The sequence below is a fragment of the Oncorhynchus masou genome, chromosome 29, assembly GCF_036934945.1.
Source record: "Oncorhynchus masou masou isolate Uvic2021 chromosome 29, UVic_Omas_1.1, whole genome shotgun sequence".
Classification (NCBI taxonomy): Eukaryota; Metazoa; Chordata; class Actinopteri; order Salmoniformes; family Salmonidae; genus Oncorhynchus; species Oncorhynchus masou.
The window spans coordinates 34,207,123-34,234,137 of record NC_088240.1 but is presented as its reverse complement, the minus strand read 5'-3'; the positions used below and the strand labels follow the sequence as shown (position 1 = coordinate 34,234,137).

The following is a 27,015-nucleotide window of genomic DNA, read 5'->3' as shown; positions in this document are numbered from 1 at the left end:
CAGATGTCTCGCGCTGGCTGTCGGGATTGCTCAGGCGCTGTGGACATGTCCGCCATGTTTTTCATGGCACTGGGAGTGGATCACCCAAGAAAAATAGCTTCTAAATCCAGTTAAACTCGACCAGAAATGGCTTTTCGCATTTGATTTCGACCGAATGGTTACCAATGAATCCTAATATTGTGAAATCAACCGAGTCCCTTGTGGATTTATACCGATTTTCTTAGCGAATTCTGGCGGGATACATGTTTCCTTCGCGTTCTATGTGAGTGCGATAGGGGCAAACAATGAGTAAACTATCGTTCCGAGCGCGAGCGCTAGACGCCGCCAAACCTCTCCCCATATACCGCAACAAAGACCTTCCAGACCTAAATGACTGCGTTTCGATCAACCGGGCTGTGCCGCAGATGCCTACGGGGATGGAAAAAGAAGAAGAATCGGTAAGAACGTTTTAAATATACAAATCTTAATGATTTAATGTGCACAGTAGTGCGATTGTATTCTTGATGTATTTACGCAACATTTTGTACGTATGTTTGTTTATTTATGCTGAGGTCCCGTCATTTCACGTTCGTTGCGTAGCAAATCGTAGTCTTTACGACATGCATACTCTCATAGCGTAAATGTCTAGGTTTGCTTATGATTGGTAGTGCTTTTTTCGACTACTGGCGTAAATGATTTTACGTACATTTTATTGGTGAGTTGCGCAATGTTGCGATTGATAACAAACGTGCGTGCGGTGTAGTAACAAACTAAGCAAACTTGCCGTCAATGCTTTCTCATCCAACCTTTTTATAAACTCCGCAAAAAAAGGAAAGTCCTCTCACTGCCAACTGCGTTTATTTTCAGCAAACTTAACATGTGTAAATATTTGTATGAACATAAGATTCAACAACTGAGACATACACTGAACAAATTCCACAGATATGTGACTAACAGAAATTGAATAATGTGTCCCTTAACAAAGGGGAGGGGGTCAAAATCAAAAGTAACAGTATCTGGTGTGGCCACCAGCTGCATTAAGTACTGCAGTGCATCTCCACCTCGTGGACTGCACCAGATTTGCAAGTTCTTGCTGTGAGATGTTACCCCACTCCTCCACCAAGGCACCTGTAAGTTCCCAGACATTTCTGGGGGGAATTGCCCTCACCCTCTGATCCAACAGGTCCCAAACGTACTCAATGGGATTGAGATCCAGGCTCTTTGTCTTGCAGGAATTGACGCACAGAACGATCAGTATGGATTTGTCATGCTGGAGGGTCATGTCAGGATGAGCCTACGGGAAGGGTACCACATGAGGGAGGAGGATGTCTTCTCTGTAATGCACAATGACAACAAGCTCAGTCCGATGATGCTGTGACACACCTCCCCAGACCATGGCGGACCCTCCAAATCGATCCCACTCCAGAGTACAGGCCTCAGTGTAACGTTCATTCCTTTGGACTTGCGACTATCGTCAAAAGAATGAGGCCTGTACTCTGGAGTGGGATCGATTTGGAGGGTCCGCCATGGTCTGGGGAGGTGTGTCACAGCATCATCAGACTGAGCTTGTTGTCATTGTGCGTTACAGGGAACTGTTCGCATTAGGCTGAGAGGCTGGACTGGACAGTTGGAGGAATTGAGCGTTCCTGGTATAACTCGGGCAGTTGTTCTTACCATCCTGTACCTGTCCCCCAGGTGGGATGTTCGGATGTACCGATCCTGTGCAGGTGTTGTTACACGTGGTCTGCCACTGCGAGGACAATCAACTGTCCGTCCTGTCTCCCTGTAGTGCTGTCTTAGGCGTCTCATAGTATGGACATAGCAATTTATTGCCCTGGTCACATCTGCAGTCCTCATGCTGCCTTGCAGCATGCCTAAGTCCATGCAGATGAGCAGGGACCCTGGGCATCTTTCTTTTGGTGTTTTTCAGAGTCTGTAGAAAGGCCTCTTCGGTGTCCTCAGTTTTCATTTAAAACCAAATTCATATTTACAATGACGACCTACGCTGGCCAAACCCGGACAGCGCTGGCCCAATTGTGCGCTGCCCTATGGGACTCCCAATCACGGTCGGATGTGATGCAGCTTGGATTTGAACTAGGTACTGCAGTGACGCCTCTTGCACTGAGATGCAGTGTCTCAGATCACCGTGCCACTCAGGAGCCCCAGTGCCTACCGTCTGTAAGCTGTTAGTGTCTTAACAACCGTTCCATAGGTGTGTGTTCATTAATTGTTTATGGTTCATTGAACAAGCATGGGAAACAGTGTTTGAACCCTTATCTTTGAAAGACAGTGTCCTGAAAAAGGGTTGATATTTCTGAATTAACCAGTTAGCTAACTAGCTTAACAAATATAGTCCCTAGCTAGTTAACTTAGGTGTCAATGAGACTCTTTTCACTAAGAAAGTAATGTTAGCTAACGTACTACTACTAAGCAGGAGATGTGTGGGTGACAGATAGGAAGCCAAGGTGCCATAAATGAACCATGGCACATTTGTAGACTAATGTAGCTAGCTACTTCTCTTTGATCTGTATTATTGTTACATCGGTGCAGATTTAGTATTGCCTGCAATTAGTCCAACAGCACTAAAATGAGCCCTACACCTTACAAGTTGTTGCAGGAGGTTTCATCACCATACCGCTGCAAGCCGCTGTTGGTTTGCCTGTGCAGCCTATGAACCCATTCGGTACAGGGTGTTATTTGCTGACGGGTGTTATTTGCTGACTGTACAGCATATGAAAGGCATCCTTGCAAACATGGTAGTTTTTGATTGAAGATTAGATGTTAGTAGTGGCCAATTCCAAGGTAACAGAATGCTGCTGAGACTTGAATCTTTCACTTTAAAATGTACGCTAAACAAAAAACAATAATTGCAAAATTAAACAAACTGTGCAACTCAGCAAAAACACTACTTTTAAAAATGTCCACAACATTTAACAAAAAAAATATTTTACTTAAAGAACAGTGGAGATTCAAAGATTGGTAACAGAATGACAGCATAATAATTCTGTTAACAAACTTTGGATCTGCATTGGTTTTTGTTGGACATACGTTTTAAAGTTAAATCTAATTCTCAGCATCATTCTGTTACCATGTAATAGTCCTAGGTTTTTACTATTAAGTAAACACAGGATCAAGCTTTCTGCTCACTCTTCTTTCTACCTCTTCTCTCCCTTACTCCCTCTCTCAATGTCTCCTTCGCTCTTCCTCTCGCCCTCTAATACACTGTCTGTCTCTCTCTTTTTGTCTGAATTGTGCCAGTACAGGTTTTCTAAACATGTCAATCTTTCTCTCCCTCAGGAGCACCATCTCCAGAGGGCCATCTCTGCTCAGTCGGTTTTCAGGGAAAAGAAGGAGAACATGGTCATCCCGGTGCCGGAGGCGGAGAGCAACATCACTTACTACGACCGTCTCTATAAAGGAGAGCTCAGGATCCCCAAACAGCTCTTCCACATCCAGCGTGAGTAGCATTTTCTTGGCAGCAGCTTCTGTAGGCTACTCCCCCTCCCATCCAACTCTCACACACACTAGGGCTGGGTGGTATACCGTATTTTATGATATACCGGTATTGATGCAGGGACCGGTTTGGGTTTTTACTTCTATACCGGTATTTGAATGTTTGTTAAATATGGTACTCCATGTGTAATGCCAATTTTTATAGTTTACTTCGCTACTTGAGTCATCGCTCTCTGCTCTTTCGCTCCATGCCACTTTCCTCACAGACCTAGCCATGCCCCCTGTCATGCAAGGAGCGTATTTGATGTTCCTCAACCATGAGACACTTGCTTTCAGTCTGCATGGTCAATGCAGCACACGCAACAATGTTGATGACCGCAATGCCTAAAAGTACTCGTTACATTTTGAATGCTTAGCAGGACAGGAAAATAGTCAATTTCATGCACTTGTCAAGAGAACATCCCTTGTCATCTACTGCCTCTGATCTGGAGGACTCATTAAACACATGCTTTGCTTGTAAATTATGTCCAAGTGTTGGCATGTGCCCCTGGCTATCCCCGTAAATATAAGAAAAATAAAATGGTGCCATCTGGTTTGCTTTAATATAAGGAATTTGAAATGATTTACACTTTTACTTTTGATTCTTAAGTACATTTTATCAATTACATTTACTTTTGATACTTAAGTATATTTAAAACCAAATACTTTTAGACTTTTACTCAAGTAGTATGTTACTGGGTGACTTTCAATTTTACTTGAGGAATTTTCTATTAACGCATCTTTACTTTTACTCAAGTATGACAATTGGGTACTTTTTCCACCACTTCAATTGAGTGCAGGAAATGATAAGTGCTGAAATTTGTTTTGGTTGGGGTTGAATTGAACAGTATAAAACAATCAGAATGGAGAAAGACTAATTGAAATCATTTAGAATGTATGTGTTGCCACCCTAGGATCACTTACTACTCATAAATCAAATGTAGAACTTTTATTTTTCAAAAACTAAAAATACTGTCAAATACCGTCCCAATTTTTTTTTTATAAATACCGTGATATAATATCTTGGCCAAATTGCTCAGCCCTAACACACACACATTCACTCAGAGGACAACTGTTGACAAGCCATCAAATGGTTTCTGAAATGTCACTTGTCAAATCTGAATATGGAATCTTTGAGCAGCCCATCAAGCTACCACATCTTTGGCTGTCTGACAGCAGAGGTTGTAGAGCAGGGGCAACCAAACTGGGACAAAGCTTGGTTTGGCCCACCAGAAGGTTCCGAATTTATTTAATTATTTAATTATTATATCTTTCTATGAACTCCGTCGGGGTCTCAACTTATTGTTGAGAATTAGAGAAGTAGAATAGTGCATCTGCAGTGTTCCACTTATGTCAGTCACTCAATTAGCCCATGTCAGCTAAAATAAATGTAATTGCTCAATAAGGTAATCTAGCCAGCTATCTAAACTTTGTAGTAATCATCACCAAATTACCTACCGGGAACGCAGGGCATATGTCCAAGGGCCCCACATTGATCTTGTTAGTCATTCTCACTCAGATATCATGTGAACAGGGCATAAGTCATGGCAAAATGTGTACAATTGCAGGAAATTAACTTTAAAAATGAGAAAGTTTCTCTGCCCCATGGCAAAATGTGTATAATGGAAGGAAATTACCAGGTGAAACTACAAAAAAAATATCCACTGCCAAGAGGGGGATTACTAAAAATGTTTTGCCCGTGAGGTGGGCGGGTCCCCCAACCTTATCTCACTTAGGGCTCCCCAAAACGGTGTAGGCACTTCTGCCTTACATTTAGTAATTTAGCATATGCTCTTATCCAGTAGTGAGTGCATATTTATTTTTACTTTTTTGTACTTGTCTCCTGTGGGAATCAAACCCACAGCCCTGGTGTTGCAAGTTCAAATCAAATTTTATTTGTCACATACACATGGTTAGCAATGTTAATGCGAGATTAGCGAAATGCTTGTGCTTCTCGTTCCGACAATGCAGTAATAACCAACAAGTAATCTAACTAACAATTCCAAAACTACTGTCTTATACACAAGTGTAAGGGGATAAAGAATATGTACATAAAGATATATGAATGAGTGATGGTACAGAGCAGCATAGGCAAGATACAGTAGATGGTATCGAGTACAGTATATACATATGAGATGAGTATGTAAACAAAGTGGCATAGTTAAAGTGGCTAGTGATACATGTATTACATAAAGATGCAGTAGATGATATAGAGTACAGTTTATACGTATACATATGAGATTAATAATGTAGGGTATGTAAACATTATATTAGGTAGCATTGTTTAAAGTGGCTAGTGATATATTTTACATTTCCCATCAATTCCCATTATTAAAGTGGCTGGAGTTGAGTCAGTGTCAGTGTGTTGGCAGCAGCCACTCAATGTTAGTGGTGGCTGTTTAACAGTCTGATGGCCTTGATATAGAAGCTGTTTTTCAGTCTCTCGGTCCCAGCTTTGATGCACCTGTACTGACCTCGCCTTCTGGATGATAGCGGGGTGAACAGGCAGTGGCTCGGGTGGTTGTTGTCCTTGATGATCTTTATGGCCTTCCTGTAACATCGGGTGGTGTAGGTGTCCTGGAGGGCAGGTAGTTTGCCCCCGGTGATGCGTTGTGCAGACCTCACTACCCTCTGGAGAGCCTTACGGTTGTGGGCGGAGCAGGTGCCGTACCAGGCGGTGATACAGCCCGCCAGGATGCTCTCGATTGTGCATCTGTAGAACTTTGTGAGTGCTTTTGGTGACAAGCCGAATTCCATCGATGTAGATAGGGGGGTTTTCCCTCTGCTGTTTCCTGAAGTCCACAATCATCTCCTTAGTTTTATTGACGTTGAGTGTGAGGTTATTTTCCTGACACCACACTCCGAGGGCCCTCACCTCCTCCCTGTAGGCCGTCTCGTCGTTGTTGGTAATCAAGCCTACCACTGTTGTGTCGTCCACAAACTTGATGATTGAGTTGGAGGCGTGCGTGGCCACGCAGTCGTGGGTGAACAGGGAGTACAGGAGAGGGCTCAGAACGCATCCTTGTGGGGCCCCAGTGTTGAGGATCAGCGGGGTGGAGATGTTGTTGCCTACCCTCACCACCTGGGGGGCGGCCCGTCAGGAAGTCCAGTACCCAGTTGCACATGGCGGGGTCGAGTTCCATGTTTTCCTGAACTTTCTAATACCTTTTCTGATGCATTTCAGTGACTTGCTGCTGCAAATACAAATGGTTACCTTTCCCATATTTTAAGTCATTTGAAACATTGAAGTTATTAGCCTTATGGGTTCATTTAAATAAAAAAATATCCATCTTTAATACTGGTAATTAGAATGTGGTGTTGTGTCAAGTTACAGTGCATTCGGAAAGTATTCAGACCCCTTCACTTTTTCCACATTTTGTTACATTACTCTTATTCTAAAAATGATTAAATTATTTTGTTCCCTCATCAATTTACACACAATACCCCATAATGACAAAGCGAAAACAGTTTAAGATTTTTTTTGAGCAAGAAAATTTAATAAACAAAAAATACATAAATAAAATAAACAAATACAAGTATTCAGCCATGAGGTTGAAGGAACTGTCCGTAGAGCTCGGAGACAGGGTTGTCGAGCCACAGATCTGGGGAAAGGTACCAAAAAATGTCTGCAGCATTGAAGTTCGCCAAGAAAACAGTTTGGAAGCAGTTTGGAACCACCAAGACTAACTAGTGCTGGCCACCCGGAATCGGGGAAGAAGGGCCTTGGTCAGGGCGGTGACTAAAAACTCGATGGTCACTCTGACAGAGTTGTGGGGATGGGAGACTGTTCCAGAAGGACGACCATCTCTGCAGCACTTCACCAATCGGGCCTTTATGGAGTGGCCAGACGGAAGCCACTCCTCAGTAAAAGGCACCTGACAGCCCGCTTGGATTTTACAAAAGTACTCTTAAACCATGAGAAACAAGATTCTCTAGTCTGATGAAACCAAGATTTAACTATTTTGCCTGAATCCCCAGTGTCACGCCTGGAGGAAACCTGGTATCGCACCTAGGCAATACCATCCCTACGGTGAAGCGTGGTGTTGGCAGTATCATGCCTGGGAGACTAGTCAGGTTTGAGGGAAAGATTAACTAACTGAGCAAAGTACAGATAGTTCTTTGAATACTTAAGTAAATGTGATATTTAAGTTTATTTAAAAAAATTAACTGTTTTTGCTTTGTAATTATGGGGTGTTGTGTTCGAGAAAAAATAAATGCATCTAATTTGGAATAAAGCTGTAACGTAACAAAATTAAGGGGTCTGAATACTTTAAATGGCTAGAATTGGGTTGTTTGAAGTGTGATGGGGGGGGGGGGCACCAAGTCCAAAAGTTTGAGCCCCCTGTTATAGAGCAATTGTAAGTTGTTAACAAATCACTTTCACAAGATGAAATCTGTCCTCAGCCAACTAGCTGTAATCAGAGGCCCTACACTAATGAATTTGCACCACAAATACCTTTTTTCTGACCTAATCTCATCCTCTCTTCCTCTCATAGCCCTGGGTCTGGATAATGAGCAGCCAGACTATGACATGGACTCAGAGGATGAGACTCTCCTCAACAGGCTCAACCGCAAGATGGAAATCAAACCCATACAGTTTGAGACCATGGTAGACAGGTTGGAGAAAGCCAGCACAAACCAGGTAACATAACACCCTCCATCTAGACCAGCAGCAGTTATCAAGAGAGCTTCTCTGTGCTAATAGAAGATTTACCGTTTTAATGCCAGAGGGGTAGGATGTAATGTGGTTTAAGAGGCGTTGCTCTGGAAAATAATCACAGGAACACTGTAATAAACTAAACTTCCATCTCTGTTTGCTCACAGCTGGTCACTATCACAGAGGCCAAACTGCTACTGAACGAGGATGACTACCTCCTGAAGTCAGTGTACGACTACTGGGTGAGGAAGAGGAAGAACTGCCAAGGCCCGTCGCTCATCCCCCTCATCAAGCAGGAGAAGAGAGACGGCTCCACCAACAACGACGCCTATGTGGCCTTCAGACGGCGCACAGAGAAGATGCAGACCAGGAAGGTGAGAAAGGAGAATCACATGGCTTGGACTGAAAGTGTCTGTCCCCTCACTTATATTAGTCACAGTTTCAGTATTGGGCAATAATTATCTATTCTTTCAAGGTTTGAAGCCTTGCACAATTTAATTTATCATTGTGTTGCAAGTAATTTTTTCATGTTAGTCCCGTTTTACATTTGACTTATTTAGCAGATCCTCTTATCCAGAGTGACTTGCAGGCGCAATTAGGGTTAAGTGTCTTGCACTGGGGCATAACGACAGATTTTCACTTAGTCGGCTCTGGGATTCGATTCAGTGACCTTTTGGTTACTGGCCCAATGATTTTAACTGCTATACGCCCCATTGATGTGCTCTCCAGGAATTTTATTGAATATCTCTATACCCTAACTCAGTCAGGACCTCTGCAGACCTATTAACCTGCAGGCATTTTGTGTACCATGCATGCAATTTGAGGTCAAAGTACACCGGTACAAAAAACTTCCCAGAAATGGGCAAAAATAGGCTTTGAGTTGGCACATAGTGGAGCTGAGCCAATCAGAGAACTTGCGCGAGGAGAAAAAAAGTCGGCCCGCCCCCCGTAGCCTTAGTACTATTTTTTCTTCATCTGTTGATACAACTGATGTGTGGGGAAATTGAGAACAAACTGTTTGCTCGATACATGTTCCAAAATTGTATGTGTTGGTTAAGCACAACCACTACTATTTAATTGTTAGCTCCTTAGCTAAGGTGTCATTAAGACAAAGGTATTTAGCTCCATAGTCAATTAGGCGAGAACACTTTCTTGCCCGCACAAGCTTTGATCTAAGCAACGGTAGAATGCACGACCACATTGACGAGCAAGGAAGCGTGCAGTGTTGCGGTGGTTCATTGTGCGTCACTGAGTGCATGGAAACAGACATGGCAGAGAGCTGTTCCACTAAAACTGTCCTTCACGGAAAGTTATTTTAGACTGTTAAAGATTAGTAGGCCTATCTTAATTAATCAGCTCTTGATCTGTCCTCTTGATATAGCTGCATGTCAACAGTATTAGCCTGCTAATGATGTGATAGTAGTCAGTTCACCAATGACGACAAAACATGTTGAATGAATAGTAGTCAGACCTGATGGATGAGGTCAGGGATGGCGATCTGAAACCAGCTCATATAGGCCTTCCGTTCAGTTTCATATTCCAGATAGCCTAAAGTAAGCTAGACAACTGCATTGGATCTTGTAATTGAATTATTCTGAATTTTTAATTCAGGCCAGTTTACTTTTCCAGCAGACTCATTACCCCCAAATTTCACCTAGAAAGTGTGTAGTGTTTATTTTATTTTACCTTTATTTAACTAGGCAAGTCAGTTAAGAACAAATTCTTATTTTCAATGACTGCCTAGGAACAGTGGGTTAACTGCCTGCTCAGGGGCAGAACGACAGATTTGTGTGTGCCGGTGGTACTCTTAAATTCTTTACGGTTGGCAAGTCTGCCTCTGTGTCGGCTTGATGATCCTGAGGGTTTGAATAGTTGTTTGACCATGTCTCTCTCTTGTTCAGAACCGTAAGAATGACGAGGCGTCCTATGAAAAGATGCTGAAGCTCCGGAGGGAGTTCAGCCGCACGGTCACCATCCTGGAGATGATAAAGAGGAGGGAGAAGAGCAAGAGAGAGCTGCTGCACCTCACACTGGAGGTGGTGGAGAAAAGGTGAGCCTTAAAAGCATTGGGGGGAGGGTTAGAGGGATGGTAGCCAGTATGTGTGTTAGATTGTTTGCCCTGTTTCTTATGTGTGTGTGATTGTAGCCATCGCCTTATTAGTGTTACATGGTGTAAACCCAGCAGGGCTTCCTGTGTCAGAGCAGACTAGAGGTCATGCTGAGTGATATAATTTATTTATTTTAACAAGGCAAGTCAGTTAAGAACAAATTCTTATTTACAATGCCGGCCTACCCCGGCCAAATCCTAACCCGGACGACGCTGGGCCAATTGTGCGCCTCCCTGTGGGAACTCCCAATCACGGCTGTTTGTGATACAGCCTGGAATTGAACCAGGGTTAGGTTTTGTAATGACGACTATAGCACTGAGATGCAGTGCCTTAGACAGCTGTACCACTCAGGAGCCCTATATTGCAGTACTCATTTAGTTTCTAACACTGTAGCAGACTTCTTCTAGTCCTGGTGATAAAAGAGAACAGCTTGTCCTTACATGTTGTTGATGAGTACTGTCAGTCAATATGAATGATGGACAAATTACTGCAAATTGCTGCCTTTTTCCCTCCCTTCTGTCTTTTTTACCCTGTACAGTGGCTTGTGAATGTATTCACCCCCTTGGCATTGTCCCTATTTTGTTGCCTTACAACCTGGAATAAAAAATAAAAATTGTGGGGGGGGGGGGTGTTGTATCGTATGACTTACACAACATGCCTACCACTTTGAAGATGAAAAATATTTTTTGTTAATCAAACAAGAAATAAGACAAACTGAACTTGAGCGTGTGTAAGTATCCCCCCCTTTGCATCAATTACAGCTGCAAGGCTCTTGGGGTGCATCTCTATAAGCTTGGCACATCTAGGCCTTTCCAACACATTTAAATGTTTCCCCTTAAACCATTCAAGTGTTGCTTTAGCAGTATGCTTAGGGTTATTGTCCTGCCGGAAGCTGAACCTCCATCCGAGTCTCAAATCTCTGTAAGACTGAAACAGTTTTCCCCTCAAGAATTTCCCCATCCATCATTCCCTCAATTCTGACCAGTTTCCCAGTCCCTGACAATGAAAAACATCCCCACAGCATGATGCTGCCACCACCATACTTCAATGTGGGGATGATGTCCTTGGGGTGATGGGGTGTTGGGTTCATACCAGAAATAGTGTTTACCTTGATGGCCAAAAAGCTCAATTTTTGTCTCATCTGACCGGAGTACCTTCTTCCATATGTTTGGGGAGTTTCCCACATGCCTTTTGGCGAATACTAAACATGTTTGCTTATTTTTTTTCTGGACACTCTTCCGTGAAGCCCAGCTCTGTGGAGGGTATAGCTTAAGGTGGTCCTATGGACAGATACTCCAATCCCTGCTCTGGAGCTTTGCAGCTCCTTCAGGTTTATCTTTGGTCGCTTTGTTGCCTCTTATTAATTCCCTCATTGCCTGGTCTGTGATTTTTGGTGGGCGGCCCTCGCTTGGCAGGTTTGTAGTGCAATATTCTTTCAGTTTTGTAATATTGGATTTAATGTTGCCTGTGGGATGTTTTTTTTTTTTATAACCCAACCCTGATCTTTACTTCTCCACAACTTTGTCCCTGACCTGTTTGGGGAGCTCCTTGGTCTACATGGTGCCCCTTGCTTGGTGGTGCCCCTTGCTTGGTGGTGCCCCTTGCTTGGTGGTGCCCCTTGCTTGGTGGTGCCCCTTGCTTGGTGGTGCCCCTTGCTTGGTGGTGCCCCTTGCTTGGTGGTGTTGCAGACTCTGGGGCCTTTCAGAACAGGTGTATATATATTGAGATCATGTGACAGATCCTGTGACACTTAGATTGCACACAGGTGGACTTTACTTAACTAATTATGTGATTTCTGAAGGTAATTGGTTGCATGGGGCTTCATAGCAAAGGGGGTGAATGCATATTCACGCACCACTTTTCCATTTATTTATTTTTTGAAACAAGTTTATTTTATTTCACCAATTTAAACTTTTGTGTATTACATGAAATTCAAATATCAATCTATTTAAATTCCACGTTGTAATGCAACAAAATAGGAAAAACGCCAAGGGTGATGAATACTTTTTGCAAGGCACTGAATGAATGTGTTCCTATTATTTGTCTGTTTCCATGTAGATATCAGATGGGTGACTTTACGGGTGAAGTCCTCAGTGAGGTGACGGCCCCTCTGGCTGAGAAGCCCGTCTACACTGCTCCAATCACTCTAATGAACGGGAACCGCCATAACCATAAAGCTGAGATCAAGGTAATATAGGGGCTTATATCAACCATAACCATACCTCTACTTTTACCTGATGTTTTTACGTTTGACATTGAAGCAGTTCAGAAGAGGGGATGATGCAGGATGCACCGGCAGCACACTGACTACGTTTAAAGAACTTGAATACAGCAATGACTTCTTTTCACTCTGAGCATTTTACCATGAATAAATCTGGTCTCTGGCTCTTGACACTTCACAACTTCTAATTCCATGATTTTTCTCTTTCAGGCGCACAAATCCGGTAGTCTCCAGCACCATGGGCACCACCACGTCTCGGTGAAGGACGAGGATCCCTTTGACTTTGTCAGACCAAAGAAGAAGTACGCCAGGCGGGACCCCTTGTGCCGCCCTGGCAGGCCCACCAAGCGCCAGCACATCGTTAACAAGGCTGATATTAAACAGTATGACTTCCACAGCTCTGGAGAGGAGGAGGAGGAGGACTACCCACTGGTCAGTACCTCTGAGAACAGGGTCCTGATGACAGTTTCCTGGTGAAGTTCATACATCGTCTTAATTGGTTTGTGAGCACGTATGTATTTTGAAGTCTTGTTTTTTTTTTGTCTCTTTCAGTCTCCACCATCAGAACCAGATGAGGAGAATGATCCAGATGGTGCATTTGCCTTCAGAAGGAAAGCAGGCTGTCATTACCTTGCTGTGAGTCTCACTGCAATCGGAAAGAAGTGCAATTAAAATATATTCTCTCGCATTCAGTTCCGATTCCACACATCATTACAGGGGGGCATTTGCTTCCAGAAATCTGCATTTTCAAAACGTAGACCATGACAAAAAATCTAGTTTGTGTTTTATACCATTTCACCTGCGTTGTATATTGAAAGTGTGTCCGAATCCCCCTAATAGTTTTATGACATACTTAAACTGCATACTATGTGCTCATCGCCGCATTCTATTTAGCATGTACCGTTGAGTCGAAAGTATGCTGTATGCCACGGCCGCTGCGCAGAAACGACTCCTGGCTGGCTGAGTAGGTGGTGCGGGGTGGTTTTTCCAAATTCAACAGACATGCATCACATTAACCAGCCTGATAATAGCTAATTTCCAATGAGATTTTCTTTAAACTCTGAATAAGAATGGAATTCTATGCCTATTTAGGTTGGTTACAGGCAGACTTGGCCTATACCCTGGCCCATATAACCAGGTAGGCTAGTTGAAAAAAAGTTCTCACTTATAACTGCGACCTGGCCAAGATACAGCAAAGCAGTGCGACACAAACAACTCAGTTACACATGGAATGAATAGACATACTGTCAATAACACAATAGAAAAAGTCTATATAAAAAAGGACTGACGACGGAACCAAATGATTGGTTTCTATTTCAACATATTTATTAGTGAAACCAGTTCTAACATTTATACATTAAATCAAATAGCCTAATACACACAAACTTTTCAAATGTTCAAATCAAAAGGCTAAATTGAGAAGTGCAACTGAAGCACAAAATTATTCCTTTTGCATTTGTGATTTGGAGCAAACCCTGACTGAATCTGAGCAGAATTTACAATAAGAAGCATTTTAGCATTTCTTTTCTACATGAAAATGCAAAATCCTGTGTTAACGTGAACCCTGTTATTGGTCTGTGGTAATATTGTGGTATTGGGTCTAGTCTGTTGGTAAGATGGTATTTGGACCTGTCTGTATGATACTGTGCTATAGGTAGCCCAAATGAGTAACTGTTTCCTCTGCCTGTCTTTACAGCCCATTGTGGACCTGAGCTCTGGCCTTCTGTGGGATCACCCTGAGATAGCAGGGCTGGATGCCCTGCGACACCGTCACTCCCTTACTGCCCTCTCTGTACCCAAACGCTGTGTGGGACTGGCACGCAGAAGGGTGGGGCGAGGTGGCAGGTAACCAACTCCTCTTATCATCCACCTATCTATCTCCTTTTTGGTAAGGTATTCTGTTTTATTAAGGGCCATTGATACATGTTAACTCGCAGTGTGATTTCTCTGAATGAAATCTGATTGAATTCTCACTAAGATTCCACAAATTCCCCCTCTCCTCAGGAACCTGTTGGATCGGGCTTCATCAGACCTGGACATCGCATTAAAGCAGCTGGACTCAGCCGTCACCACATCCTCCCCCTTCAACAGGCCTTGTGCTCCAGACCTTACTGATCCCTGGCCTTCCTCACAGAACCACAGAACTATGCCTGGCTCTGCCTCGTCACTGGCAGACATCGTGAGCAACATCCAGGCTCTGAGGTGGCGCTGTTTCAGACCTAGGCCCACCCAGGGTGACGGCAGTGGTGACACGAGGACGGGCAGATCTTCCATGGATACCACGTTGTCTGGAGGGCTGTTGGTTCACTCCAAGAGAAGTGGCAAAGGTAAGCTCCTCCTCAACCCCAACCCATGGTGATTCTGAAGTCCACCCCTCCGTTTCTACTTCACAACGGCCTCTGCATTTATCTGTTGGAACCAAGCCAGTCCCAAACATAATTTAACTGTATAGGCCTAGTTTCCATGTTGGCTGTATTTTTTTAATTGTGCTGCTTGTGGAACACATTTGGTTCTCCATTGAAAATAGGCAGGTCAGATGGGGTTTGTTTGTATTTTGTTTTTTTTTTTCCTTGTCAGGCCCTGGTTGCAGGCTGTCATCTTGTTTCTCAACAGTAACTGTTCTTAGGACTGTCAGCAAGTGTTGATTCATAACCCCCAGTCAGACATGATTTGTGCAGGGAAGTGGAAAGGCCGCCACTGAACCGTAGACTGTTGGGGGGTTGCACTTCAAGGAACTTCCAGTCAATCAGTTGTGGCCTTCACTCACTCCTAGCTGCATTTTCTGCCACTAGGACCCCTAGTGTTAAGGAGTGGTAACCCTGGCAGTCTTTATCTCCTTGCCATATTTTCCTCCCTTCAAAGGTTACTACAGTTCTCCATCTGCTCATCTTCCCTCCCTCTTTGCTGTGTACTTTCCCCCTCTCTGTCTCTCTTTCTCTGTCGCTCTCTATCTCTCTCTGTGTCTGTGTCTGTCTGATAGTCTTGTCCCTATTCTCCTGTACTGACAGGAGGCATCACAGAGGAGCAGTACCAGGTCCATCAGCAGGCTCTGGCCCAGATGCAGAAACAGCAGCTGAAAGCTGCTCCTCCCCAGCAGCCTTCCTCACTGTCAGAGCAACAAAACACACAAGTACACACACCGTCTTTCACCTCTTCAAAGATAACTGTATGTACACAGAATTCCTAATGACTTCGGTCTAGTAGGTGGGGCAGAAAACATTGTCATATCCATTTATATTTTGGTAGGTTTCAAACCGCTCAGTGTATGTATGTTTTGATGTATGTTATGGCAGTGTTAGATTCTAAAGACTACTAATATTGTGTTGTAGACTTCTGGCTCCACTGATTGCATCATATCGAAGACTCTGGACTCGGCTAGCGCCCATTTTGCGGCATCAGCTGTCATCAGTGCATCAGGCCAGGTCAACAATGAGAACAAATCACACAATACCAGCATCAATGGGGTCATCCAGACTTTGGGTGAGCTTTGGATGAACATGTTGTCTAGATTAGAATGTCATACATTTTAAATCAATGGACTTTTCTCGGATATTCTATTGTAGTTGGGTACCATAGTGGAGGCAAATATTGGAGGAATTAAAAAATACTTGTTTCTGATCGGGGGATGCTAAATGACCATCCCACCTTATTAATTTACATGTAAGGTATGTGCTTATTCAGGTAATAGGCCTACTCAGGTTTGACGGTGTCATATCACCTCTCCTGCAGGGACCTCCAGACCTCTTCACTCCACCAGCACATCCCAGAGCGGCACAGGGTTGGACAGGTCAGGTCTTACCTCCTCCAGCGGAGGCCCTCTGCTACCTGCCCACTCCACCTCCTCCTCGCCTCAGTCTCTGCCCAACCACCGAGGCCACGGCAGTGCTGTCTCCCCTGCCCATCACCACCACAACGCCAGACCCTCTGCCCCCTCGCCGTCTGCCTTAAAGCTGGCCACCGTGGCTGCCAGCAGCCTGGACCGTGTGGCCATGGTGACCCCCGCCTCTGCCATCGGCAGCATGGCCAGGTAAGACCAGAATACATTTCAGTTGTATGATTTTAGTATGTCCATAACTTCTGCCTCATCAACACACCAGAATATATATCCGTATGTTCATTACTTCTGACCTGTCCAGCAATTACTAGATTCTTAATTTCTTGTTTTTATTGTATTTAGAATGGCTGATATACATTTGTTTTCATTTTCCAGGCATATGTATCTGAATAATGAATTACTATAGTTATTCATTTTTGTAGGGATACTCACGAACCTGAGAGACATACTTTGAACGGCATATCAGAGACCACAGTACCAATGGAGGTGACATAACCCCCTCCCTTCCTCCTCCCTCATCGCCATTCTGCTCAGACCGGTGAATGTGACAAACAGAACGCAAGCTCCAGCCCCAGCCACCAGAGGGCACGCGTATACAAGGACCTATACAGAATCGAGCATATCAAAAAAATTATAACGTGTCAATATTATAAATGTACATTTTGTAAATTGGGAATATCACTACCTTGTAAGATAGTATATTTGTATCATTAGTATGTTTTCTTTTTTTCTGTTACGTGAATTCTAGTAAATTTGACATCATGCTTTTGCACTTGAAAAATGCAAACAATATATAGTACATGTAAAAATGCAAAAAAACGTTTGTTGGGATCATGAGCATGAACCACGGATCCTGTATCACTCATTTTACCACTATTTATTTTGCAATGTTTACATTTTTGTATCTCTACAGATGAAACAAATCAGCAAAATTTGGACATCGGTCTTGCTAGTATATTTGGTTTTTGTGCTTTTTTTCTAAAGATGGGAAATGAGCCTGATTTTTGATTTGGTTTCACAAATTGAATAGTTATGGTCTTTTGTAAGTAGATTAGCAGTGGCATTTTTTTCCCCCTTCAGACAAGTATTTTCTGTTACTTTGTCAGTTGTAACAGGAATTGATTGTCTTTTTAATTTTTTATTCTGTTTTCTTTTCCTTTTTCATTCAATGCCGAATTTTCCAAAACAATGAAGAAATCTTAAAAATGAGCCATTCTCCATACAAACCTATTTATTTACATTTAAATCCAAATGACAGATAAATGCATCCTAAAATCAATCTGCAGATGTAAAGCAAGAATTTTTTATAATATATTTGCCTTTTTTAAACGGGTAGGGAGTTTAAGCCAATGAACAGTACACAGGAATATTACCATTCTATCAGTTATGTATTGCGCTGCATAATCTTGCACATTACTTGGCAACTCTTTGAACGACTACCCCTTTGGATTAGGGGGTGCACATCAATATTTTGGGGTATTTTTGTTCTTCTTTGGTCAAGGGGCAAGTAACATGTTGAAACGATGTCTGATGGTCATTGATTGACCTCCCCTGTAGATTATATAGTTGATGTAGTGATGTCCTGTAGAGATATTAGAAACATGTTTAGATAATTAGTCATGCCTAGTGTTCATGCACTATTTCTTCAGACATACATTTTTCCCTGTTACTTGTTCTTGGAGTGTTTCAGAAAGAAATGCTGGGAAATAAATATATCTATACATATCAGTATAACAACTCTTTCCTTTGGTTTACGCCATTTCTTCACCACTCTTCTTTTACAGAGTTACAGTACCAGTCAAAAGTTGAGACACCTACACATTCCAGGGTTTTTCTTTATTTTTTACTATTTTCTACATTGTATAATAATAAAGACATCAAAACTATGAAATAGCACATGGAATCACGTAGTAACCAAAAAAGTGTTAAACAAATGAAAATATATTTTATATTTGAGATTCTTCAAAGTAGCCACCCTTTGCTTTGATGACAGCTTTGCATGCTCTTGGCATTCTCTCAACCAGCTTCATGTGGTAGTTACCTGGAATGCGTTTCTATTAACAGGTGTGCCATGTTAAGTTGATTTGTGGATTTCTTTCCTTCATGCTTTTGAGCCAATCAGTTGTTGTGACAAGTAGGGGTGGTATACAGAAGATAGCCCTATTTGGTAAAATACCAAATCCATATTAGGGTAAGAACAGCTCAAATAAGCAAAGAGAAATGACAGTCCATCATTACTTTAAGACATGAAGGTCAAGTCAATCTGGAAAATGTCCAGAACTTTGAAAGTTTCTTCAAGTGCAGACCCAGAGTTACCTCTGCTGCAAAGGATAAGTTAATTCGAATTACTAGCCTCAGAAATTGCAGCCCAAATAAATGCTTCATAGAGTTTGAGTAACAGACAGATATCAAAATCAACTGCTCAGAGGAGACTGCGTGAATCAGGCATTCATGGTCGAATTGCTGCAAAGAAACCCCTACTAAAGGACACCAATAATAAGAGACTTGCTTGGGCCAAGAAACACAAGCAATGGACATTAGACTGGTGGAAATCTTTCCTTTGGTCTGATGAGTCCAAATTTGGACCACTGTGTCTTTGTGAGATGCAGAGTAGGTGAACGGATAATCTCTGCATGTGTGTTTCCCACCATGAAGCATGAACAATTTGGTGTGGGGCTGCTTCGCTGGTGACACTGGGATTTATTTTGAATTCACGGCACACTTAACCAGCATGTCTACCACAGCATTCTGCAGTGATATGCCATCCCATCTGGTTTGTGCTAAGTGGGATTATCATTGGTTTTTCAACAGGACAATGACCCAAAACCACCTCAAGGCTGTGTAAGGGCTATTTGACCAAGGAGAGTGATGGAGTGCTGCATCAGATGACTTGGCCTCCACAATCACCTGACCTCAACCCAATTGAGATGGTTTGGGATGAGTTGGGACTGCAGGGTGAAGGAAAAGCAGCCAACAAGTGCTCAGCATATTTGGGTAATCCTTCATGACTGTTGGAAAAGCATTCCTCATGAATCTGGTTGAGAGAATGTCAAGAGTGCAAAGCTGTCATCAAGGCAAAGGGTGGCTACTTTGAAGAATCTCACATATAAAATATATTTGGATTTGTTTCACACTTTTTTTGGTCACTACATGATTTCATATGTGTAATGTCATAGTTTTGATGCATTCACTATTCTACAATGTAGAAAATAGTAAAAAAAATAAATAAAGAAAACCCTTGAATGAGTAGCTGTGTCCAAAATTTGACTGGTACTGTATGTATTTAGCCTTGATTTAGGTTTTGTGGCCCTGGAAAATTATTGTATGCTACACCTGTTGCTGGGGTTTAGTCTTCAGAATCCTATAAACCTAGTAGTTATCCTTCACTGCAGTCTGTTCATCTGTCGTTCTGCCCCTGAGCAAGGCAGTTAACCCACTGTTCCCAGGGCGCCAAAGACGTGGATGTCGACTATGGCAGCCTCCCGCACCTCTGATTCAAAGAGGTTAGGTTAAATGCGGAAGACACATTTCAGTTGAACAACTGACTAGGTATCCCCCCTTTCCCCTAAAATGTATTCCAATCGAGGTCAGGAGTGAGGTTGTAGTATAGGCTAAAACAAGCTTTTCGGCGCTAGAGTCCTCTCTATGGGACACCACAGACGGCCGGCCCATCATTCACAGCAAACCCACTAGAGGGGAACATCGAGTTGAGTGATTAGCTTCCATGGAATATTGGACCATCAATTCCATTTTACACAGAAAAATGTGTTCTTATGGTGATGTTTAAAAATGTAACCTTCCCGTGTAACACTTATTTACAACACATGCAAAGTAAAATTATCTTTACAATCTCTTGTTTTATATCGCTTATCAATATGATTTGAATACTCCTCCCAGAATACCATCGAAGTCCCGTTCGAGCTGCAAGCGTGTTAGGCTACCGCAACATCAACATCCTCACCGTGGACCAAAGTGGGATTGACAGCATTAGAGCAAGGAGCTTCAAATTGGTCGATGCTGGTCCTGATGCAAGACGCATCGGTGAATACGGGAAGTCTTTAACCAATGTTTGACCACGAAAAGGGGAACTCGCATTCAAATCGACGCTATCAAACGATAGCAGCCAGACCATTCGTCAATCTATTGTTTTCAGGTAACGTTAGACTAGGATTCAGCCTAGCGCCAATCGTTTAATTGACAGGGATGTCGATTGAGATTGAATTTCAGCGAATGACAAAGGAAAGAAGTGCTTAATTCCATCTCAGTAAAATTGCAGTAAACTTCGCGATAGTTAGCCTAGAGAAAGTTATTTGGGTTATCTGGTTGGAAATAACCTAGTGCTGTGGACATGGCGGATGCTGCTGAGTGCGGTGTAAAAGTGATGTGCCGATTCAGGCCTTTGAATGAATCGGAAACCAACAGAGGAGACAAATACATCCCGAAATTCAAAGGCGAAGACACGGTGGTAATAACGGTGAGTAAATCTTAGTAATTTCATATATATATATATATGAAATTATTAATATTATATATATATATACGCCTAATATCCATGGTGTTAGTCTACAAACAAAGCCATGATACAGGTGCCTAATTCACTCAAATTTAGTCTGACAAAATAAATGTTGATGTGCAAGGTGATCATAAACATTGTTTTATACGAATTAATAAATAGGCGGTTAATGGGCATTTGTTTTGAAGAAAAGTGGTGAAAATGCCAAATAGAGTGACCAACATTTTGATCAATGATTCCTGTACTCTGCTATCAATGGAAGCGTCTCTCCAATTTGGGTCTGGATGGATCATGATCCAGCTACAGGGGCATAATTACCCATGATGTACGCTTGGTGTCAAACTGCCAAACGAATAGATAGTAAGATAGTACGCTGTGAATGTTTATCTCGACATCATCATCATTAATTCAGTTTGCCTAGTGGTGGTCAATGGTCACCGAATGGACGGTAGAATTCACACCTTTCCCCCAAGGGTCTGCGAGTCTGTAGACTGTCAGTGTGTGCTGTCATCAATGGCATTACCAACCTATTACGTCATCAACGTTAAATTGAAATGAATATAACCATCTTCGCTGTAGGTGAAAAATAACTTTCATTGAAAGTTCGTTGTATCTTATGCTTAGTCATTTCAATGTCATTACATTTCCATCCTGATGAGAAAGCTATGTTCTCATAGCTTACAGCACAACAAGAATAATTCCTTAATGTCCCTTCATCTTTTTGCATACTTTTCACTTCACCCCTACCTATATGTACAAATGATCTCGACTAACCTGTACCCCCTGCCTCATTATTGTTATTTTATTGTTTTAAAATATATATGTTTTTATGTTAATTAAGGGCTTGCAAGTAAGCATTTCACGGTAAGGTCTACACCAATTGTATTTGGGGCATGTGACAAATATAATGTGATTTGGGTTGATCTCAAAGGTTATTCATTTTAAGGTAGATCATAAAACAACCTCTCTGAAAGAACAAATAAATGTCTTGTCAGTACGTGGAATAAAATGAAAACACAGGCTCATGTTTGAACGAGAAGTATCTCCCTCCCTCCTTTGTAGTGGCCACCCTAAATCAAGGTTTGATTCTATTGCTACGACAGCTAGAGGCTCCCAGCATGAAGCCAGTCAGAGTCTGCATGAGTGGAGCCCATTACATGGGGAACAGCCTAGTTTGTCTTAGTTTGGCCTGTCTCAACCCATAGAGACATCATCATTGACCGGACAGTAATTGGAATGGAAAACCTATGTCATCCCAGGGAGGGGAAGGCAAACGAGGAAATGACCATCAGAAGAGAGAACTGCTGGCTGAGTGAGTTTAAGTAGCGTAAATAAGGACCGTTTTTTTTACCGGTAATGGAAAAAGGGAGGGGGTTGCGAAGAAGCTGATTGAAGCATTACCTATGACATCAGACGTGTGTGTGTCTGCTGTGTGTTTGTGCGCACGTTTAATTTCCCAGTTAGTGCTGGAATAGAGCCTGTGTTGGACTGATAGTATTGTGCTCAGGAGGATTTGTGCAGGTAGTCAGTGTGTCTTGTTTGCTGTCACCTGAGTTCTCCTAGGCTAAGCTGTGCTGTGATATACACAAAGCCAGCATACCTATTTCCTCAGTTCTGCCACTAGCCCGCTCCTCTCCCATATGCTAGCATCTCCTCTTCCTTAGCCTTGGGGGAATATACATGGTTCAGTGCCAGGGCAGCTTCACTGATCTCTAGCTCATCTTAGGCTGAAAGATGACATCAGTAAAAGACCCATGATGTGTATTATTTGACTGGAGAAATGGATGACTAGACCTACAGTACATCATGTTTTTGGAGGCCCAGTGATCTTTGCTGACCCTGCATGCTTCTGCGAGAACAGGTGCTCAGTGGGAAGTATAGTATAGGTGATAGGGATTGTCACTCTCAGTGTTTCACACGCACAGTGGGTTACGATCCCCAACAGTGCAGCATCTGAACCTCAGATCTCAATGAAATGTTGAAATGTTTTGCATTGGACACTTGGGATTTGGGAAAAAAATAGATATTTATATCGAGATATTATTTTTGACGATATATTGGATTGTTTTGACAGTGTCGTAATATTCTTTTTGCGCTAGTTTGCTGTAGCTGCACCATAACGCCAATACTTTTCCTTCATAGCTTGTTCTCCATCTTGTTTTTAAATCAGGAGCTTATTTCCATGACTGATCAATATGTTTAGAACATCAAATCGCAATGAAATCACAGTATCGAACCGCAACACATATAGAATCGTGAGAATCGCAATACATATTGTATCGGCACCTAAGTATCGTGATGACATCGTATCGTGAGGTCCCTGATAATTCCCAGCCCGATTACACACCCTTATCTTAAGGCTAATATTGATCTGGGATGATTTTTTTTTTCATAGGTTAGAATATCTAGCTCAATGTCCCCTCCCTGCTATTGTCCCAAGTTATTGGGTTACTCATCACAAGCGTTACGCTGGAGGATTGGATCCAGTATGAACAGTTGTTACAAACTGTGGACACAGTAGCTTAACACATGCACATATATTATAGGCCCACTGTGACTGCATTTAACTGAACTCCCTTCATTATGGACTGTTAAATAATGAATCTGTTTGGAACCCATGCAAAGCAAGGCTCCCTTTGTGCCAACACGTCCGACATTAGTGTTTGCCTTAGCCCAGGGGAAGGTGTGGGGGGTATGGTTGCATAAACCCAAACCAGACAGAGCAACATTAATGCATGGATCGTTTGTAAAGGGGGGAAGGGGAACGTGTTCGGTAACAAACACACACATTCAGGCCTACTCTTGTTCTTTCCATCTGTTACCCTAAATCAAATAGAAATATATTACAGATTTACTAGAAGCCTAGAGTAGATCTACATATCATGCAAAATAAAGCAATGCACCATGTATTCCACTTATTCTTGCCCTGACATTTAGATGTATTGATTTGCAGCATCCTTTCCATTTTGTAACCTACAGTAGTCTAATTGCTTAACAGAGAGAAGCTGATGATTTCATGCACATAATTACAAAGCTTCAAACAGCCATGTACTGGTTGCGAAATGAACCGGGGCGCCTGGCACCTTCTACCAGACCCTTTTTAAAGGCACTTCAATCTTTTTACTTCCCCATTCACCCTCTGAATGGCACACGTACACAATCCGTCTCAATTGTCTCAAGTCTTAAAAATCCTTCTTTAACCTGTCTTCTCCCCTTCTCCTACACTTATTGAAGTGGATTTAACATGCGACCTCAATAAGGGATCATAGCGTACACATGGATTCACTCTGGTCAGTCTATGTCATATTTTGTACCACTCAGTGTACATTTTGGGAGAAATCTCCAAATCCTCATACTCTTTGAGGCTGCGGAGGGCTCTGCTGTGTGTAATAGATTGTTTTTGTGACTCTCCATTAGAGCAAGGATTAAATTGCCTGTGAAATCTGTAATTGGAAAAATCACAGCAAAACATAATTTATGACTGTGTCCCTTTGATTTAGTTTGATCCTGTGCATGGTTGGTTGTCAATGTCCACATACAGTGATCTTTATCAACATGTTGCCCAGATAAGATCTGTGATGTGCTGCAATAAGGTTAACCTCTCAATCTCTGTTTCTTTTGTGTGGGGTGTGGGTGAACACATGAACATATGGGGGTGGGGCAGGACTGGCTTTGGTTGAGACATTCATGTCACCAATTTAGACAAAGCCCCACTACAACATTCAATGGTGAAGGTGCATAAAGATGGAGGAATTCCAATATGACATCATTGTTTTTCGCACTACCAACAGAGTTCTTAAACTACAGTGCGTGACATGGTTCAATGTACCAGCAAATCAGCACAATCGACTTTTTAGTCTTTTTTTTTTTAATTCCCGCTGTTGGAGCTTGAATTTGGATCATGTATACTGTGCTAATTACGATACAAAAAAAAAACATTAACAGAAAGTTATATACAATATGGCATACTGAGCAAACAAGAAATTTGTTGTAAGTACATGGGGGCCGCCATTGTTATGCACCGTCACCATTAGGCATTTTCACCTTACCCACATTTGATTTTATACGAGTAGTAATGGTGTTTGACACCATGCTTATTTATACAAATCAATACAACGAGCCCTTCCCAATGATGTAGATTTGTTAAAATTATAATACAAATAAAATGTGTAACACAAGGAGTAAAATACACAAGAATGGAGCTATATACAGGCAGTACCAGTGCCAGATCAATGTGCAAAGGTACAAGGTAATTGAGGTAGATACAGTTTGTACATGAAGGCAGGGTAAAGTGACTAGGCATCAGGAAGATGAATAATAACAAGAGTAAATTCAGAACAGAGTACCAGCAGTTTATGAGTGTAAAAGTGTGTGTTTATCTGTGTTTGTTTTGTGGCGGTATGCTTGTGTGTGTTATGTGAGTGTGTGTGCACGTATGTAGTGTATGTGTGTGGGTTTTGTGGGAGAGTAGTGTGTGTGTGTGTGAGTGAGTGTGTATATACATGTATAGTCATATGCGTGTGCATCGAAATCAGTGCAGAAAGTCCGGATAACCATTTAATTTACAATTTAGCAGTCATATCATGGCTATTTAGCAATCTTATGGCTTGGGGTTAGAAGTCGTCTTTCATGGACAATGCACTGCACATGCTACTGGCTGCTCTGTCCAGCAGCACTGGTTTAAATTGACACAACTTACTACTATAGCCTCAACCTGTTTTAGACAAACAGATACAGTACATCACTTATTTATTAATGTGCACAACAATGATGTATTAGATTTCAATGTGTAGTGTATTTATTAAGGGAATAGCGTGTTTACGGTATTAAGCAAACAAGCCCAGCCTTGTTTCAGTTCTATTGCTGGTTCTGTGTGTATTTATAGAGGTGAAATATAGCTGTGTCTTTGTTTGGTCGAGATACAGGGCCGTGGCTGGAGCGATGCGATGCAGCTGGGTCTCTTGGGTAATTTTGTCTCCATGACGATGTATGCCGAATGTCATTAGAGATGATTGAAAGGGGAGCAGGAGGTCACAGGCTAGAATCATCGTTGCCAATTACAAACACACAGACCAACACACCCTTTACAAAGAGAGTGTATGCATGGTCACACATACAAGTGTATTTCTTTCCTACACCTGCTCTCTCTCTCTCGCTCGCTCGCTCTCTCTCTCTCTCTCTCTCTCTCTCTCTCTCTCTCTCTCTCTCTCTCTCTCTCTCTCTCTCTCTCTCTCTCTCTCTCTCTCTCTCTCTCTCTCTCTCTCTCTCTCTCTCTCTCTCTCTCTCTCTCTCTCTCTCTCTCTCTCTCTCTCTCTCTCTCTCTCTCTCTCTCTCTCAAAAGAAGTTAGGAACCAGTATACTCTGCTAAAGACCCTCGTCAGGCGGTCCTCCAGCATAATGATGTGCACACAGTGAGAGCATGTTCATTTAATAATGCCTGAGACCTCATGCAGTCCAAAAGAGCAAAGGCCTTGGCCTTCCTTTGGGACAGCACATCAATTATTGAGAGGTCTAACATGGCATTTAGAACATGTGTGTGTGTGCATGTGTGTGTCCACACATCATTTATTGAGCTTGTGGAATAGTGTATGTGTGGTCACATGCGTTTGTAAATCTTGCAGACTGCTGCAATACTGCTATGGGTTTTCAATTTGACTTTCAAGCTTGGCTAAAGGTATTGCTCATAAGTCATTTAGAACGCACGGAGAGTATTGAGCTGTGAGGTGAATTTATGGGAGACGTTATGATACAATTTAATTCCATATTGAAATTTCATATCGACTAACCTGTACCCCCACACATTGACTCGGTACCCCCTGTATATAGCCTCGTTATTGTTATTTTATTGTGTTACTTTTTATTTATATTTTTTATTTTATTTAGTAAGTACTTTCTTAACTCTATTTCTTGAACTGCATTGTTGGTTAAGGCCTAATAAGTAAGCATTTCATGGTAAGGTTGTATTTTATTTGTTGTATTTGCCACATGTGACAAATACCATTTGATTTGATTTGAAACATTCTCGTAAAAAGACATTGAAATTGTTGAGAGCGGCTACCTTATCTCTTTTAAATGTTTGGTGGTTGATAACCTTCATAGAACACACAAGCAGTGCCCTACGATTGCTCAAAGGATCTTGCTGAGCAAGAGATTACAACATCGCCGACCGCCTTCCTGTCAGCGAGAGAGAGAGAGAAGTCTGCAGCACTC

General features: G+C 42.3%; 2 protein-coding genes across 4 annotated transcripts in view; both read left to right on the top strand.

Annotated features, from left to right (window-relative positions):
- Positions 1–41: 41 nt before the first annotated feature.
- Positions 42–18,119, top strand: LOC135519394 (enhancer of polycomb homolog 2-like). Of its 3 annotated transcripts, none has more exons than XM_064944586.1 (14): positions 42–437; positions 3,277–3,436; positions 7,968–8,113; positions 8,296–8,502; positions 10,030–10,178; positions 12,295–12,424; positions 12,668–12,889; positions 13,010–13,093; positions 14,154–14,302; positions 14,462–14,784; positions 15,466–15,623; positions 15,787–15,937; positions 16,187–16,484; positions 16,715–18,119. In XM_064944586.1, exons 1-14 carry the CDS (start codon positions 285–287, stop codon positions 16,785–16,787), a joined length of 2,403 nt encoding a protein of 800 aa, XP_064800658.1. In that variant the 5' UTR covers positions 42–284; the 3' UTR covers positions 16,788–18,119. The 3 variants fall into 3 exon arrangements, with proteins under 3 accessions (XP_064800658.1, XP_064800659.1, XP_064800660.1); XM_064944587.1 differs by having other exon boundaries at positions 15,466–15,587; positions 16,715–18,118; XM_064944588.1 differs by having other exon boundaries at positions 16,699–16,785.
- A 2,104-nt stretch (positions 18,120–20,223) lies between these two features.
- Positions 20,224–27,015, top strand: part of kif5c (kinesin family member 5C) — a 33,492-nt gene continuing 26,700 nt past the window's right edge. Inside the window, exon 1 of the mRNA XM_064944585.1 lies at positions 20,224–20,766. Within this exon, the coding sequence (XP_064800657.1) occupies positions 20,641–20,766 (126 nt within the window). The 5' untranslated portion in view covers positions 20,224–20,640. The remainder of the gene's footprint in view (positions 20,767–27,015) is intronic.

Coding starts and splice junctions, on each gene's coding strand:
- LOC135519394 (XM_064944586.1), top strand. CDS start 285: ATGAGTAAACTATCGTTCCGAGCGCGAGCGCTAGACGCCGCCAAACCT. Junction 12,890..13,009: donor AGGAGGAGGACTACCCACTG/GTCAGTACCTCT, acceptor TGTCTCTTTCAG/TCTCCACCATCAGAACCAGA. Junction 15,624..15,786: donor TCACCTCTTCAAAGATAACT/GTATGTACACAG, acceptor ATTGTGTTGTAG/ACTTCTGGCTCCACTGATTG.